This window comes from Dama dama, chromosome 21 (genome assembly GCF_033118175.1).
Source record: "Dama dama isolate Ldn47 chromosome 21, ASM3311817v1, whole genome shotgun sequence".
NCBI classification, from domain to species: domain Eukaryota; kingdom Metazoa; phylum Chordata; class Mammalia; order Artiodactyla; family Cervidae; genus Dama; species Dama dama.
This window is the reverse complement of record NC_083701.1, coordinates 11,344,043-11,363,396: the sequence shown is the minus strand read 5'-3', so window position 1 is coordinate 11,363,396 and position 19,354 is coordinate 11,344,043. Positions and strand designations below refer to the sequence as shown.

General features: G+C 45.2%; 1 protein-coding gene across 4 annotated transcripts in view; it reads right to left on the bottom strand.

Moving 5' to 3' along the window:
• ASAP1 (ArfGAP with SH3 domain, ankyrin repeat and PH domain 1) overlaps positions 1 to 19,354 on the bottom strand; it is a 328,727-nt gene that overhangs the window by 101,373 nt on the left and 208,000 nt on the right. For all 4 annotated transcript variants that reach the window (XM_061123183.1, XM_061123185.1, XM_061123186.1 and 1 more), the window contains one exon: positions 6,474 to 6,619. In XM_061123183.1, coding sequence (XP_060979166.1) covers positions 6,474 to 6,619 — 146 coding nt within the window. The remainder of the gene's footprint in view (positions 1 to 6,473; positions 6,620 to 19,354) is intronic.

Below are 19,354 nucleotides of genomic sequence, written 5' to 3'. Positions count from 1 at the left end.
TTCTCTGGCCTTTCATCACTAGGGGGCAGCACTCTCGAGACACAGTCACACATGATGAAGGGATTCACTTCTGGGAGGACATAGCCAATCACTTCGCCTTGTGAGAACAGTGACCACATAGAGGTCTTTAACTAGAGGAAAAACCTGAACGACACAGAAACTGGTTTAGACAATTTATAAGAGTCAAAAGCAAGTAGGAAGTGGTCTATAGGAACGGCAGAGAGGTTAGAGTTTGGTTTCTGGTCTGTGCATTTGTTTTATTCTGAAATTAATGTTATACAATGAGAGCTATATTATTGAAGATTTTCTCCAAGAATAGCTGTATTATTAAAGACTTTCCCCAACTTTCTCTCCCTAACATTTGTTCATTTACATTTTCATTAACCTTATTAAATTGAAGAAAAATTATAGGCTCACAAAAAGTTGCAAAAAAGGCCGTTTTCCTTTAAGAAAGTCCACGATGAAACAGTAGGAATGCTTGATTTTTACTACACACCAACTCTTAAGTATATCTTTTTAATATTCTGTTTGATGAAACAGGATGCATAGGATGTAAAGAACTCCCAAGGAGCACCAAAATATGATGGCCATCTTGAGAAATGCAGTTTCTCAAGTTGCTAGTTGAACTAGCTGGTTTTGTCAGTTTTCTAGTGGAATACCACTTTTTTCCCATAAAAGAGTGACTGATGAACTATGGTATTGAAACCTGGGTATTTGGCAAACATTTTTTATAATCAATTACTCATCACTACAAGGTAAACAAGTGGCAGCATTTGTTGCTAATGATAAAGCTTGCAGAGAAAAGCTAAAATTTTTGAAAGACTCTGCCACCATGGACTTGACACTTTCCAGATACTTAAAGTTATATGGTGTCAAATTCATATCGCTTCTAACTTTTTTAAGGAATCATAAGCTTGTTTTGACATAATATCAAAGAAAAATACTGATAATTACCTGCAAAGGGTCTTAAAGTACTTTTCTCTGTAATATTTTTGTCTACTTCAACTAAAAAACATATCACAACAAATTAATAATTTAAAAAAATGCCTCAGTTTTAAATTCTAAGATAGTAAACAGGGATAGGACTATTCCACATAAACACAAACTCTTGGGTGGCCTCAATCATTTTTAACATTAGGATCCTAACACCCAAAAGTTTTAGAACTGCTAGCTAAGACTCTTCCAATATAATATATATATAATTCACTAATGAGGGAAGGCCTTCCCTGGTGGCTCAGATGATAATCACCTGCAGTGCGGGAGACCTGGGTTTGATCCCTGGGTTGGGAAGATCCCCCGGAGGAGGGCATGGCAACCCACTCCAGTATTTCTGCCTGGAGAATCCCATGGACAGAGCAGCCTGGCGGGCTACAGTCCATGGGGTCGCAAAGAGTTGGACACGACTGAGTGACTAAGCAGAAGCACAATGAGGGAAACCAGAGGGAGAAAGTAGAGAAGAGAGTGTCAATACTCTGCAAGCTGAAGAGAAAGGAGTTGGGTGGCAGCTGGTGCAGGTTCCCATCATGGCGTCAGATGGGCCGTTAGCGCCCACAGTCTATTGTGCTCACGCGCAGTCAGTAACGTCCTATTCTTCGCGACCCCACGGACTATAGCCCGCCAGGCTCCTCTGTCCGTGGGGTTCTCCAGACAAGAACACTGCCATTTCCTCCTCCAGGCCCACAGTCTACAGAGGCAGTGTTACCACTTTGATAATTCACAGAGGCAGCACTGTTGAATCCATGTGTGGGATCCTTAGGGAATTTAAGCTTAAATCCTAATTCCACTACTTTCCCGGCATGTTATTTTCTGAAGATTTGATGCACTTGTCTGTAAAGCGGGATATGACCACCCACTCTTGCCATTACACTGGGAGCTGCCATGAAGATCAAGTGGTGGTGCAGTCAGTCATGTCCGACTCTTACGACCCCATGGACAGTAGCCCGCCAGGCTCCTCTGTCCAGGGGGTTCTCCAGGCACGAATACTGGAGTGGGTTGCCATTTCCTTCCCCAGAGGATCTTCCCAACCCAGGGATTGAACCCTGGTCTCGTGCATTGCAGGCAGATTCTTCACCAACTGAGCTACAAGGGAAGCTCAATACAGAAGATGTAAACAATAGTAACAAACAATAGTAATAAAAGCAGGTAAGCGTTCAGTGAATTCCATCTGTCAGGTATCATGCTTGGTGATTTGCCTCCAGGATCTCAATGGAGTCTCATTACTATCAAGACACAATTTAGATACCATCATTTCTTTTTACAGATAAGGAAACTAGCATTAGCAAAAAGTTAAGTATCCTGCCTTAGGCTAGAAAGCTGGGCTCTGGGACTCCAGGTCAGATTGTGACCAAAACCTATGTTCTTCCCATTGCTTAACACGGCACAGCCTCTCCCATCCTGTGTTAAGAGGTAAGAGACCTTTTTATAAAAACCCTTTTCAAGAATTCCTCGGCGGTCCAGGGGTTGGGACTTGGCGCTTGCTTGATCACTGCTGCTTGATCTCTGGTTGGCGAGGTGAGATCCTGAAAGCCATGAGGAACAGCGAAACACAAACAAACAAACAGAACAAGCTCCTACGTGGGGGGCGTGGGGGGCAAGACGAAGCTACTCAAACCTGGCTTGGGGCGTGATCGGTACGAGGTCACAGGACCATCAGCTGCAATTGCCATCTACTCTGCAGTCCTCAGACTTCTGTTAGCTCAAAGGGAGAAGCTGGCTAATAAAAGCCAGCCTCAGCCCATGTGACGCTGACACCAACATCTGTGATTTTCACATAACATCTCACTTGATCATTCTACCTTCCACAATCACCGCAAGTATGGAGAAACAAAAATTTAAACGGTGACTCAGAGAGTCACCAGCCCTTAGTGAGCTGCTGTTTTTCAGAACCAACCCTACAGAAACTCCCAAACACGATACGCCTGTCGTACAGACTGCTTAAAGTCATATCTAGATTCAGTTTGCTAAAAGCAGAATGCTAGCCCTGACCCTAAAATCTACCCTTTTCCCCCCATAAAAACAACTGTTTAAATATAAATTATGGAAATACCCATTAAAAGCAATCTCCTAATTAGAAAAGAACATTTTCCAGGGTTGACCATAGACCCCAGCACAAAAGACATTTGGGTATTTGCTGGTTGAACTAAGGATACAATTTAGAAGTCTAAAAAATGCCAACAGATCTTCTTTCATCTTACTTTCTACATGATCCATTATTGCTTAAGTTTTCCCGCTTCCATAACTAGCCTAAGTGAGATTTCCAGCAATCTCCTGAGAAAAACAGGTTCCCAGGGGTGCTCCCTCCAAACTCATGAGGGGACTGAAGGTGCTGCAACCAACCCCTTCCTCCCCGAGAGGCTTGGCTTCCCCTGCTCCCCCTGCGCTGGGGCGTGGCCCCGTCCATCCTCCGGGTTCCCTCTTCCCTTTCCTCTAAGACAGAAAAAGGGAAGCAGAAGCTGCTGGCTCCTGTCAGGCTGTACAAACTCCCGGTTTTTGAATACTGACTTTATTCAATCAGAATAGTGTTCCCCTAGTAACTGGCTATGGCACACACTGATCCTTCTATCTGCTCCCTCAGTGGAAATGCCACCACCTTCTCCATCTGTTTTTTATTTGGCAGCATGGCAAGGCGTGAAGGATCTCAGTTCCCCAACCAGAGACTGAGCCCAGGCCACGGCACTGAAAGCCCAGAATCCTAATCACCAAGCTACCAGGGGGGCTTCTCTTGTGGCTCAGCTGGTAAGAATCCGCCTGCAACGCGAGAGACCTGGGTTCTAATCCCAGGGTTGGAAAGATCCCCTGGAGAAGGGAAAGGCTACCCACTCCAGTATTATGGCCTGGAGAATTCCATGGACTATATAGTCCACGGGGTCGCAAAGAGTCAGACACGACTGAACGACTTTTACTTTTCTTTCAAGCTACCAGGGAGCTCCCTGCCACCACCTTCTTGTTTGGGAGAATGACTTTGTTTCGTTTCGAATTAACCAAATGAAACCTTCCAGCAATTTCTTTTGATTTGTTTCTTAGACTTCTGGAAGGAGGAGGCCTGCAGCTTGGGGTACGTTTAGGGAAAGAAGACGCCCAGAGCAGGTGGTGTGGAAAGGCTGGGAAGGACCATGGATGCAGAGCCGGCACGCGGGGTTCACATCTGCTTACTGACAGCACGCCTGAACAAGGCGCTGGCATGACGCGCCTCCGGTTCCTCACCTGGACACAAGGCATAATAACCACCACTGTGTCGTTCACTGAGAAATCCACAGGAAGCCCACTGCTGGGCTCCCCAGAGTGCCCACAACGTGTCAGTGGTGGGATTCCCCGGTGCTGCGGTGGTTCAGAATCGCCTGCCAATGCAGGGGCCAGGGGTTTGATCCCTGGTTTGGGAAGATCCCACTCGCTGCAGGGCAGCGAAGCCTGTGTGCCACAACTACTGAGCCAGCAAGTCGCAATTACTGAAGCCCATACGCAGCAATGAAGACCTAGTGCAGCCAACACAGAAAATGCACAGATCTTAAAAAAAAAATATATACACACACACACACACACACACACACACATCAGTTGTTTCTGCACAGAGGTAAGCAAACGAAGATGATGACTGAATGGCAACTGATGGCATTGAATCCACACAGGAATCTCTTCGCTGAAGGCACCTACAGGACAGGGAAGTGTGGAGATGAACTGGCCCAGGAAATGTGGACGTGATGGCTACTGACTTAAACCAAACATATTTCGTCTCCTGGAAACTAAAGGTTAGCAAGATATTCCTGTGAAAACACCCATCTCGGGGAAAACAGAACTTCCTCCCGAGGCTGGAGCCTTTTACCAGCTATGACCAGAGGGAAATGTCAGAGTCTTGTTTCACTTCCTTTCTTCCCACCATAGCACCTTTGGGCAATGACACCTGCAAAAAGGCAGGCAATGCCCCGAGGAAGAAGAAATGGGAGGCCCTATCTGAATAGGAGAGATTTAAATGATCTCAGAATTACGAAGTATCATGGGTTTGTCAAATAAACTCTGAAGTGTAGGAACACAAAGGCCCTACAGTCAAAATTATCCTTTTTCCAGTTTCTGAAGACGTATTTCTATTTTCAACCTTTATTTTCTTTATGATTACTTGTCACTGTATAAGAATAATTCAGTGGCATGAAACTACCAATTAAAATTAAGTTGTCAGGATGACAGACACATACATATATTCATCTAGTGGGACAGGAAAAAGAAGAATTTGATTGGTCAAATTATCCAGTTAATTTACTATAGAAAGGTTGTCTTTATTTTACAATAGAGTGTAATCATCTGTAAGGCAGCCATTTGTACCAAGTAGATTTGCGACAAGAGTCTCACGTAAGACCACAGAGGTCTGTTTGATATGAGTGAATAACTCAGGATCAAGGCATTTTAAGCTTGAGTTCTGGGTCTTGAAAGGAGGCAAAGATACAATGCTGAGAGACTGGGGAGATGAAGAGGAGGAAACAGCTCCTCTGTTTCAAGAAGCAGCCAACAAAATTATGATATAGTTTTCCTTTGGCATCTTTCAACCTCCCACTGCCCCACCTCTTGGGACTTAGGAATAGAGGCCTGATGAAATTAATTCATACACAGCTGTGGTGGTCATGCTAGAGAGAATGCAGTGTGAGGGTGAGGGAGGGTGGTGTGCACAACGTGGGGACAGCCAGACAACACTGCCTGGCAAGTGGGTCTCCCACCCACACGCTCTGGGCTTCCCTGATGGCTCAGGGGTAAAGAATCTGCCTGGAACACAGGAGGCACAGGTTCAATACCTGGGGAACAGACGATCCAATGGAAAAGGAAATGGCAACCCACTCCAGTGTTCTTGCCTGGGAAACCCCATGGACAGAGGAGCCTGGCCGGCTATAGTTCATGGGGTTGCAAAGAGTTGGACATGACTTGATGTCTAAACAACAAATCTCATACTCATGTCTGCTCCTAGGTCAGCTCCAGTGTCTTAGATTTTTAGGAATTCTTCTTGTCATCATCTACTTCTGAAAGCACAGATTCCCCAAACCTTAAAATCTTTTTTCTTGGGAGAGTGTTAAAAGGATATGGGGAGTTGGGAGAAGTTAATTATTTGAAAATCAGGGGCTGAAATGCATGATGGTCTTCACACAAGTAAACGGTGACATGTATGTTTGACACAGAAATAATCACCATTCTTTCAACAAATTAAAAAGCCAAAGTCACTAATGCTTGTCTAAACAAACACAAAAGCAAACAATGGGGGAATGTGGAAGAGAGTTCAGGTTAACCAGTTTCTCTACCCTGCTATAATAAGTGGGACCAGTGGTACAAATTCCTTAAATGTGACTCCATATCAAGGACTAAAAAAGCTTTTTAATTTTTATTTTTTTGACTCCAGGATCAAGGGTTGGGGAGAGGATTATTACTTTGTTTAATTTATGATCTTACTTACTTCGATAGGGCTGCAATTTTTAAAAGTTACTTGTGAAATGGCTTACCAGATTTTTCAGCAGTGTGGACAGTTCCTTTGTGAGTGTAGAAAACTTGACAAAAGCGGTGCCAAGATCTGGGTTGTCTCGACTTAAAAAATTACTCCCAAATTTATCAAGAACTTGTGCATAGTTTTCTTCATTTTGTACATGTTCTGAAAAGAAGAAGAAAGAGGAGTCTGAGCTGTTATGTGCCACAATGACAAGTTCCTCTGAACACTGACTGATCACCAGACAGTCTCAAAAAGAAAGCAAAGAAACTGGATCCATTCTTTCCTGAACATACCTAGAAGGTGGTTGGCAGCATGCTATAAGTGTCCCACTCTGTCAAAGGCAGTTTCCTCTCTTTGCTATCAGAGCATTGAGTTTACTTATACCCCAATTAATCCACAGATGCAACATAGGTTGAAGGGTTAAATTACCATCCCATTTTCAAGCAATTAAGAAAATACGATCATCAGGAAACAAGTCAGACCTCATGTTTCTTTCTCATACCCCAGATGCAGTCCCCTGGCCTCTACCTTTAAAAATACAACAAAAATCTGACGTCGTCTCACCACTCCCATGACTACCAACTTTATCCAACACCATCCATCATTTCTCGCCTCCATCACTACAACCCTTCCTGCAAAAGCTCCTTGTTACCGCCTCTGGTCTGTTCCCAGCACGGCACCCAGTGTGATCCTGGGGAGTTGTGTGTCTGACCCGTGAGTCTCGTGACAGACACTGTCCCTCCCCATGTTCCGAGTCCTTGCAGGCTTACGGAAAGGGGTACTGCACAGCCCCACACCCTGAAGTAACCCGGCACCGACCAAGGACATGTGAGTGCAGGAGGTACCATTTCAGTTCCCTGGGCTCAGATCTGCACGCCTCTTTCCTGGTGCTGGAGTACAGGGAAGCATGAATTTATATGGAGGTCCACAGCAGATACAATGGTAATTATAAAAAGAATAAATGAACACAAAACTGTCTATCAAAACCATACCTTTAAAGGCTTAATTCAAACGACAGCTCTTTCTCTTTAAAGCCTCCCTTTACTTGGCAATGATTTTTCCTTGCCCATAATGCTCTGCCTACTGCAGTATTTTCCACCACATCACATCATATTCGCCTAAGTACTGCTCTTTCCCTGCCCCCAGACCACGAGAAGCAGGGCTTCCCGGTGGCTCACCTCTGCATTTGCACCCAACACACACCGCTCACGTGTCAGGGAGCTCAGCTTACGAAGCTAGGGCTCAGTAAAGAGGTGTTGACTTGGATTCGTCGATTACCCTTTCAGGAATTTAAGAAGCATTCACTCCTTAAGTCTCCTGGGTTGTTCACTAATTGAACACTAAATAATTTAAAAATATTTCACTCTCAAACACACCCTCAATAACTGCCTGGGAGCAACAGTGTAAGCCTGGACTGGTGGATGCCCCAGAAAGAAGTCAAAATACGACGACGGGAACGAGCATCACAGCATCCAGTGAAATGAAACGAGGCCCAAGCAGCTTCAAATTGTCACCACATTAGAAATGCATGATGCCTAGGGTGGATGTCAGCATTTCGGGTTGAGATATTAAAAAAGATAAAATGCAGCTCTAGTTACTGCCCGCAAAGCTGCTCTGAGAGACACAAAAGAAAGGCTACATCAGCTGCAGACAGGAGGCACACGCCTGGCCTCCTTCGTAAGCTGGAGCCACCCCAGTACCGTCTGTCTGAGGCCAAGGGCCTCACCACGCCCTTGAGAAGCCCACTCTGCCTGACATCCTTTCCTGCTCTGGAGGTCAGCAAAAAAGGGGTTCAGATACCTGTTCAACTGCTTTCAAAGGAAGGGTCTCAGAAGTAAAACCTAAAGGGCAAGCTTTAAGTGGCAGGCTTTGTGTCTGCTAGAAATTATAACATGTTTCAAAGGATGCACTGACATCTTTAGATTATAGGATACCCAGGTACCACCAACCAGTTAAGACAAACTATTTCAGCATGCTTCTTCTCTCCCCTACACACTACCCAATTCCAACCTCTTCCTCCCCTTCCTCGCCACAGCCATTATCTTGAATCTGGACTTCATGGAGGGGTTAGGAAGTTTTATGAGAAGCTCTCAGTTTATGAGGGATGACAGAGTCACCAAAAAATAACATGGACTTGGACAAGGCAGAGAGCGAGGTCACAGGAAGCTGGCTGAGAACCTTTTCTGACCCAAATGCTTTTCACAATACTGTATTTAACCCACACCAGAACTCTGGGAAGAATTACGCTTATCAGGTAGGTGAAATAAAAACGTGATGAGAGAGGCAGAAGGTAAGACTGGATAAGTTTAGGCAAGATCATGGGTCCTGTATGTTTAGCCCACAAATGAATCACTTTAGTCGTGTATGACTTTTTGTGATCCCATGGACTGCAGCATGCCAGGCTTCCCTGTCCATTACCAACTCCCGGAGCTTGCTCAAACTCATGTCCATTTTGAGTCAGTGAGGCCACAAATGAATAACCATATATATATATCTATACACAGCCTCCCACAAGAGTGTATGTGTACATATAATAACCACATTTATATGTGCATGCGTGCTAAGTTGCTTCAGTGTCCAACTCTTTGTGACTCTATGGACCATAGCCCGCCAGGCTCCCCTGTCCATGGGATTCTCCAGACAAGAATATGGGAATAGGTTGCCTATCCTCCTCCAGGGGCTCTTCCCAACCCAGGGATCGAACCTGTCTTAACGTCTTCTGCATTGGCAGGCAGGTTCTTTACCACTAGTGCCACCTGGGAAGTCCCACATTTATAATCTATACACATGTATATGAAACTTTACACATCTGAAAATAGAACAGCTGATTTAGTGAGCTAAATCTTAGAATACTACTACTAATTCTACTGAGGGTTTCAGTGATGGGAGTTAAATATAAGGTGCTTAGAACAGTGCCTGGCAAGCTGGCACATGCCCCTAAATTATCAGCCATTACTACCTCTAGACCCACGATCAATTACAATATCGAGATGTGTTTCATATCAAATAACATAGGAATGTATGTCTCCCATGTTTCAAGTATTTTTTAAATATACTGCATTATAAAGCCAACAGCGACAATTCACCCGAAAGATTATATAACCACACACATCCCCTTGTACAAAATTAAGGGTTTACCAAGCAGGCTTTCAATAGGCACAGAGGGCAAGGAGGCAGGATCCTGGTGGAGGCAGAAGGGAGGGACAGATTACAGAGTACAGTAAGCAATTTGAAAGGAATGTAAACTCAGGGGTTTAGGGAAGGAGAGGGAAATGAAGGCCTTGGGCTAGGGGAGCACTGTGTAGGCATGGGTGGGACTCGGGATGCAGAGAATTGGTTCAGGATATCTCAGAGAGTAGGACGGTCTGTTTTAAGAACTTTACTCAAGTGCCAGGTGACTTTTGGAAGTTGGTAAAGTGGGGGTTGGGGTTGGAACTTCCCTGGTGGTCCAGTGGCTAAGACTCCCGAGTTCCTGATGCATGGGACCCAGGTTCAATCCCTAGTCGGGGAACTAGATCCCACATGCCACAACTAAGACCTGGCCCAGTCAAACAAATAAATATTAAAAGTAGAGCCTGGGAGAAGCAGGTGAAGACAGAGATGGAATAAAAGAAAAGAAAAAAAAAAAAAACAAGGTGAGAGAGAAATCTGATCCATTTCTTATGGAGACCCATGTTTTTCTAATATTTATAGGAGATTTCTGCCATTCAGGGTATAGTTGCAGAATATAAGACAGCAAGCGCTATGTTACTTCTTTCAGTTCAGATGAAAGAACAAAATAATGTAGCTTTAACAACTGAACCAGAAAGGGCCACTTAGTCAGGATTTCAACTGCTGGCATTACTTTGGAGAGACAACGAAAATATACTAATCCCCTGATATGTTCCACATACCTTGAAATTGCCTTTGTACACTTACCCGATGGCTCGGCAGGTAAAGAACCCGCCTGCCAATGCAGGAGACACAGGAAAGGAGGGTTTGATCCCTGGGTCGGGAAGATCCCCTGGAGGAGGAAATACCAACTCACTCCAGTATTTTTGTCTGAAAAATCCCAAGGACAGAGGAGCTGTGGGCTACAGTCCATGGGAGGCAAAGAGCTGGACACGATTGTGCACAGTGCACACACACACATTTAACCACCACGGCAATATCTAGGTAGTGGTTTCCTACTCCACTGCTGAGCATGCCGGTCACTGCACTGAGCACCTTACATACATTCTTTCAATCACGCTTATTAACAAGCCTATGAGATAAGTACTGTTATCATCCTCATTGGGAAGATACTGGGAAAAAAAAAAAAAGCCCAAGGCCACACAACACATAACGGAACTTAAATTAGGGCTTTTTAATCTCAGAGCTGTGAGACGCACTCAGGTTCGATTTTTAGGTCTATTAGGGATACTTCGTGATGCACTGACTCATCAACTTCACCTTTTTCTAAACCTCATTCCCATGCTATGAAATGGAGGTAATGATGATACTGACCTCACAGGAGCCCTGCAGAGATGGAGTAAGATACTGAATACAACAGACTCGATACACTTCTACTATGACAAAGACAACAACAGCGGTGGGGACAAACAGCAGGCTGCCCGTCCTAGGCTGGGCGGCAGGGGCTTCCAACAATATTCTGAAACCAGCGTCTGCACTCAAGAGTTTACACTCCCAGTGGCTGGCAGTAGTAGGTGCCTTGGGAATACATTAAATTCAGCATTCTTTAAAATACCTTGTATTTCTCCACTGAGGCCTTCCCTAGAATTTTCAGAAGCACAACAATGATTAAACAGGCCTTTCTCTGAGGGGCATCTGCCTGTCACCCTGTTAAGACTTCACCAACCTGGGAAACGTTCACAAACCCTCCCTGACTGGCCCACCAAGCCCACCTCTGATTCTGTCACTGTCATTTAATAATGACACAGAGAATATTCTAAAACCTAAGACAGTTGTTTTACAGATAAGAAAAGGGAAACTCAGCGCTGAAGCCAGGTGAGGACCCAGCTTCGTTAGATTCCAGATCCCATCCTTTACCACGGACAGACTCAGGAAAGATGGTCACAGACATGGGAATACAAATAACTATGTGGAATCTATTATGTGAAAGGCTGAATGAATATCAAGGAGAAAGGGGGAAAAAGATGGATCTCCTGGCCCATGACAATAATATAATTATTATAGCAACAATAATAATTGTAACAATGAATGATAGCTAATTTTAAAAAGGTTTATTTATTATTTTTGGCTGTGCTGGGTCTTCACTGCTGCACATGAGAGGTCCATTGCAGTGGTTTCTCTTGTTGCAGAGCACGGGCTCAGCTGCTCCATGGCATGTAGGATCTTCCCTGGTCAGCAATCGAATCCGTGTCCCTTGTACCTGCAGGCGGATTCTTAACCACTAGACCACCAGGGAAGTCCCCTTGTAGCTAAATTTTTTGATGACTCACTGTACCAGGAACTGTGCTAGATATTTTTCCTGAGAATTTAATGCTCACAAGAACATGCTAACATTAGCCCCCTTTCGTATATGCAGAAGTTGGTTTAGGGAGGTTAAACAAGTCACATCAGGTGACACAGCTAGTAAGTGGTGATGACACGTGCTGACTGCAGAGCCTGAGTTATTTTTGACTGACTGGGTGGCTTGCGAGATCTTAGTTCCCCAACTAGGGACCAAACCCAGGGTCACGGCAGTGAGAGCACTGAGTCCTAACCACTAGACCCCAGGGAAGTCCCCCGAGCCTTGTTCTTAACCGACAGGCTTGGCTAAGTGTTGGGGAGCCCCTGATGTTGTTGTTCAGTTACTAAGTCTTGTCCGACTCTTTGCAACTGCAGGGACTACAGCATGCCAGGCTTCCCTGTCCTTCACCGTCTCCTGGAGTTTGCCCAAGTTCATGTCCACTGAGTCGGTGATGCCATCCAACCATCTCATCCTCTGCTGTCCTCTTTTCCTCTTGCCTTCAATCTTTCCTAGCATCTGGGTCTTTTCCAATGAGTCGGCAGTTGGAACCCCTAGATGCTTTCTAATCTGAGCCAGATGTCAAGCGATGGAGAGACTGGAAAATCGAGGTCTTAGTGCGACCTATGTGCAACCCTGGTCAGGTGACTGAGGCTCTTGGGGGCTTTAATTTCATCTAGAAAACAGGTCTAATGAAACCTACCCAGCCTACTCCTGGAGGCTGCCTACCAAGAGGTAAAAGATGTCATCATTAATGTGAAAGCTCTTTGGGGGAAAACAACGGCAACAGTAACAACAACAGAGGACACTAGACAACCACAGAGGATTATTTCTATTTAATGAGTATCAGGCCTGGAAAGCACTCATCATAAATCCCTCCTAAAGAGCACCCCCAACCTGGATCACCGCAATCTAATGCTCACAGAGGCATCATACCTGGTGGAGGGACACAATTCTGGGTGTTGCGGTGACCTGGGTGTGAACCTCCCTCTGGTCCTGCCTGGCTGTGTGTGATCCTGGAAAAGGCACCTAAGTTTTCTGGGTCTTGGCTTTGTATGTGAACTGTGGTGGATGATATCCAGAAAGTACATAGCAACTCTCCATAAAAATATCTTTACTTTTACTACTTCTATCCACCCTGAGATTGAGGGCTGAAGTTCTGACGTGATGGATGTTCAAAGAGAATCCAAATATGATGGCTTTTTTTGGAGGGCTCCAAGGTACACAAGAGGCCCCCTGGTGGCTCACACGGTAATGAAGCCACCTGCAATGCAGGAGACCTGGGTTTGATCCCTGAGTCGGGAAGATCCCCTGGAGAAGCGAATGGTAACCCACTCTAGTATTCTTGCTTGGAGAATCCCATGGACAGAGGAGCCTGGCGGGCTACAGTTCACGGGGTTGCTACTGAGTGACTAACACAATAACAACAAAGGTACATAAGACAACTGTAGCCCAAACCCCAGGTCTTCCCCTTTACCAGCTGCGGATCTGGGGCAATCTCTGTACCATCTCTGATGACTCTGCTTAGCTGCAGTAATACCTACCTAACAGAGTTAGTATGTACAATGGATGAAGAGAGTCTATAATGTGCCTCTCTCTGCCTGGCTTACACTGGCTATTTATGAAACATGGAGATTAATTCCCCCAACTAGGGATCAAACCCAGGGTCATAGCAGTGAGAGCACGCAGTCCTAACTACCAGACCCCAGGGAAGTCCCCCGAGCCTGTGCCCTTAACAGGCTCTAACTGGTTAGCGCCTAATTAATAGGCTTGGCTACGTGTTGGAGCCCCTGATGCTATTGTTCAGTTACAAAGTCGCGTCTGACTCTTTGCAGGGACTGCAGCATGCCAGGCTTCCCTGTCCTTCACTATCTCCTGGAGTTTGCCCCTTCCTCCCTGCAAAGCAAGACTCACTTCCTCAGTTTGCTGTATTCTCTCTCCTGGGAGCCTAGCTTCTCTTCCAAGATCTTTATGCAAGTTATCTTCTATGCCAAGAGTCCAGAGCAACTTGTGCTTATCAGTTTATCCTTATGATATTAGAAAAAATCTTCAGGAGGACAGTTTAAGTAGGGGTATTATCGTACTATGGTTATACAACCTAGCCCAAGTTCCCAGTCCACCAAACTCCATCACAGTTCCAGGCCCAGCCTGCCTCTTTCAAGATCAGATACAACTGTGCCCTCCCAAGCAAGCTTGTTATTTGCTCTCAATCTCCTGCAACACCCAGGCTCCTAGCCTTGTATAATCTGTTGTTATGCAACCAGTTCCCAGCGCTGAGTCTGACATACAAGTTAGTGCTCCGTGCCCATAGTGAATTCTCCTGGAACAAGCCTTCTTTCTTCCTTCAAAAGAAGACTCAGCATGGGCCATGTGCCAGGGGTGAAAAAACAATGAACTATAACTACAATAAAAAAAAAAAAGCCATGTAATACATGTCATAAATTATAGTGCTGGCACAGAGAGGGAAGCAATAAATTCTTTTATACTATACTACACATACCTGGTAGCACAAATCATACTTGCACAAAATTAACTCCATTTGTTTTTAAAATTACAAAAATAATCCATATAGTACTATAGAGATGTACAAAGATAAAAATTATTATTTCTTTCCTCTTTCAATCATCTCCTTGAAACGAGCCAAGTTAATAATCTGTAAACTTTTTCTACACATAAAAAATATACACACACATATAGATTTTCTCCTCGTTCTTAGTTCACTTAAAAAAAAAAAAATGTGGTATTATGTAAGACTCCATGGCTTGCTTTTTCCCTACTGAATAAAGATTGAGAAATTCAATACAATTGAATCTAATTATTTTAATTGTGATAATCTACAATAAACCCTGTCATAATTCATATCTATTATAAAAAGACTGTTTTGCTTAAGGGGTGGCAATTTTTTGTAATACTTGTCACGGATTTTTTTTCCCATTTGTCTTTTCACTTTTCAGTGGTGCCTATGGTCATGAACTTTTGAAATTTCATGTAGTCAAATACACCCGTTTCTAAAAAATATTTATTTATTTCATTGCACTGGGTCTTCATTGTGGCATGTGGGATCTTTAGTTGAGGCATGCAAACTCTTAGTTGCAGCATGTGGGATCTAGTTCCCCGATCTGGGGACCCTGCATTGGGAGCCAGTCTTAGCCACTGGACCACCAGAGAAGTCCCAAATATATCAGTCTTTACTCAAAAGACTTTAGAGTTTCCTGCCTTGCTTCTACTCCTTAACCCTTCTAATGTTCAGTATTTTTCTAAACATCTAAGTCTTTAATCCAGTGCAATGTTATTTGTTCACACAGCAGGAAGAAGAGTTCTAACATTATTTACAGTATGTCCTAAACCTTCTAGTATTTAATTCAGTTTTCTTTTTAATATTTAAACAGTCAATTCATCAGCAATGGATGCATTCGTACGGCACAAGGAAGAGTTCTAATTTTATTTCCTTTCCGTTGTGTGAAAAGATATTACTATTTAACATAGCCGGTTGTAGGTACCCATTCAGAGTCTGATAAATGAACACACAGCAGAGCGTGGATGCAGCAGACTAGGCTTCAGAAGAGATGGGAACTGAGCAGCAACCTAAAGGATATGTAGTTAACAAGCTGATTTAGGGTAAAGTACGCTTCAGGTAAGAGGTGACAGCTACTGCCAAGGTACCATCAAGTACCCAGGGGTTAAGAAGAGACTAACATGGGGCCTTGGGTCTCTCCAGAGCCCACTGTCTCTGGTCTAGAACCAGGCGTGCTAAGTTTAAAAGCACTGCCTTCCACTCCCGTTCATTATCACACGGGCTCAGATCTCTTTTGCCACACCAATCCATGAAACCAGCAAACCTATCCTGTGACCCCGAAAACAACCTGTTTTAATTTCGTCAGACACCATTGGGGGATAAGTTCTGGACTTAAGAGTCTGTATTTTCTGAGATACAACATCCACTTGATTCTGAGCAGTTATTTCACGTCCTGGGCCTCCGTTTCCCCATCTGCTCCCACCCCCTGCACTGGTTAAGATGAAAGGCAACATCCTTGGAGACAGAAAAGCCCTGTGTACATTTTGTTTTCTTGGTAAACTGCCTTTCTCCATACCACTTTGAGTGAGTCATCCCTCTGCCTTTTCAAGGTCATTTCGAATTTGGATCTGTTCTTTCCAAGTTCTAGCCGAGCTTCTGCAGGAATCTGCCTGAGCTCCCGGGGTGTTGTCTGGAAACGCAGCATGCAAACTCACATTTCTGCAGCACTGACAGACCCATTAACTCACGGAGCCCTGAGAAAAGATGCCGTGGAGTTCCACCGGGCCATTACTCAGCATTTAAACAGCACTTGAGCATCACTCCATCATAGCCGAAGCAGAAATGTTCTGTCCTCTGGCTCCATTATTCAGGCTTCCTAACTGCCAGATCAAATACACATCACACCCTGCTTTGCTGATGGCTCCTGAGGCAATTTTAGATCTGGCCCCTGAAAAAGCTACAAAGGAGAGGAGCAAATTCCTCTCCCACTCAAGTCTCCCGCAGTAGGAGTGCCCATCACCCAGTGGAGCCAAGTTTTCTCATAAAAAGATGTACTTTAAAAATATGGCTTAAGAAAATACATGGTTTCACGTTTCACTATAAACGTGCATCAAACACCCACACTGAGATACAAAGATTATTTAGGTCATTATGTCTGGCCTCGGGTGCATCTTGTGGCCTAGTGGTTCCCAGCTTTAGCTTCCTGGTTAATAAATTATGCGGAATTTCAGCTCTGTGCTCTGTGATGACCAAGAGGGAGGGGATGGGGCGGGGGTGAGACGGAAGCTCCTGAGGGAAGGGATCTATGTATACTTCAGAGTTGATTCACGCTTTGTACAGCAGAGACTAATACATCACTGTAAAGAAAGTATACTCCAATTAAAATAAATGAATAAAAATTTTAAAAGTTTTTAAAAATTCAGGAGAAAACCCATTTTTGTCAGATTATAAAGGGATCTATGACTTCAGAATTTCAGAAGCACAGAGGAAATGTTAGCAGAGTCTAAAGGCAAAGCTCTTGCCCTCGACAAGGACCGAGTCCAGCGAGTTCAGGGGAGGACGTCAGCGCAAACACATGAAAGCGGTCGAGAGGGCTAGGCTGGATTCCTCCATTGCTACTTCATTTACTTTTTGGCTGTGCTGGGTCTTCGAGGCTGCGCGGGCTTTTCTCCAGCTGTGGCGAGCTAGGGCTGCTCTCCAGCTGCGGTGTGCGGGCTTCTCACTGCCCTGGCTTCTCTTGCTGAGGAGCACGGGCTCTAGGACGCGTGGGCTTCAGCAGTTGCAGCTCGCAGGTTCAGCTGCTCCAAGGCATATAGGATCTTCCCGGATCAGGGATCAAACCTGTGTCTCCTGCACTGGCAGCCGGACTCTTTACCACTGAGCCACCAGGGAAGCCCTGGACTCTGGTTTTGGTCACTGGGGAAAAGCATTCCTTACTGGCCCTCATGGCCTCCCCTTAGGGTAGGTACTGTGCATTCTAGGTGGCAAAAGAATCTTCATCTCACTTTATAACCACTTCCCTGGCAGTTCAGGTGATAAAGAATCGCCTGCAATGCAGGAGACCCGCGTTCGATGCCTGGGTTGGGAAGACCGTCTGAAGAAGGGAACGGCAACCCACTCCAGTATTTTTGCCTGGAGAATCCCATGGACAGAGGAGTCTGATGGGCTACAGTTAGTTAGAGTTAGACACGACTGAGCGATTAACACTTTCACTTTCAACTCATAAACAGACATGGTAGGAATCATCTTCTCTGTTTCATAGATAATAAAATGAGGTCCTGAGAAATGAAGGGATTTGCTAAGAAATGTGCAGTTATGGCTAGCCCGGGCACATCCCAGCTCTTCTGCACTGGGGCCATAGTTTCCACTTGTCACTGTGCCTGCATACAGCAAGACAGGTCTCTCCATCTCAGAATTCCTGGAACAGACATCACCCTGAGGGCAGACAGGCAGGAAGAGGGCTGTAGAACTGCAGCTGGGCACCCCCTACCTGTGCTGTCGGGACTGAAAAGACACAAACCAAAACGAGCGTAGAAAGAAACATGGCTGAGTCGTGCTTTCTTCTGTCAGTTCATCTGAATTTTCTACAGCAAACATGCTAATCCACATTACACTTCCGCATGGGGGAAAAAAAATAAAATAGAAAATGTCACTAAAAAAAAAAAAAAAAAAAAAAGTCAGCCCCAGGCACTCCAAAGAAGCAGCCCCCTGCAATTCTCCACGGAGAGAACGGGTATGTTAGACAAATTTTCTGAGACATGCAAGACGACCATTCTGCCGTCGGTGAATGCCAGCGATGAACGGCCCGCCCAAAGTCATCGTCCGACAGCTCCTGAGAGTTCTGTCTCATGGGGCTGATTGTCAGTGAAAGACACTTCAGGACCAACAGCAACTTGCTTGATTTCCATACCCAAACAGAGGACCAGAAAAATCAACATGGAGTTATCCTTCCGGGCCAAAGACTCAACTGGAAAGTCCCTCCAGTCCTGGGAACAGACACTTGAGGATTCTTGTCCGCTCCCAAACCACATACGGCATTCAACACACGGATGACTACTTTCTGGAGGTTATCACAGAGCATGGCTGCCTTACGATGGTGTAGAACATGAAGAACGTGATGGAGCTGCTTCACGTGTGATATGCCAGGTGGTTGGGAGAGCGTGTGTGAAAAGAGAGGGTTTAAGCGCATCTGGGGAAAGTGCCATACACAGAAACAAAACCAGAGACCCTGGCTTTCCTCCAGAGAAGTGAAACATCTTCATGCAGGAAAAACAGTCCGGATTTAATGAGATATAAACCACCCAAGAGCATGGTCGAATGCAGTTTGAAACAAGCAGTAAGGTACAGGCAGGCTACGGAATCTTAACTGCAGTGGTCAGCGAGGGTTGTCCAAAGGAGAAAGGTGGTCCTGAAAAAAGAACTACAGATCTAGAGATGGTCCTGCTGAGTGAAGTCAGTCAGACAGAGAAGGACAGATCCCATGTGACATCCCTTACATGCGGAAATGATACTCATGAACTTATTCACAAAACAGAAACAGAATCACAGAGAACTAACTTAGGGTTACTGGGTAAGGGGTTGAGGGGTGGGGAGCACAGGGGGAGGGGACAGTCACGGAGTTTGGGATCCACATGTATGCACAGCTCTATTAAAGTGGGTGATCAGCAAGGACCTGCTGTAGAGACAGGGCGCTCTGCTCAGTGTTACGTGGCAGCCTGGATGGGAGGGGAGTTGGAGGGGGAAGTGGAGAATGGACGCATGTGTGTGTATGGCTGAGTCCTTCTGCTGTCCACCTGAAACTATCACAACATCGTTAACCGGCTATGCTGCTGCTGCTGCTGAGTCGCTGCAGTCGCGTCCGACTCTGTGCGACCCCACAGACGGCAGCCCACCAGGCTCCCCCGTCCCTGGGATTCTCCAGGCACGAACCCTG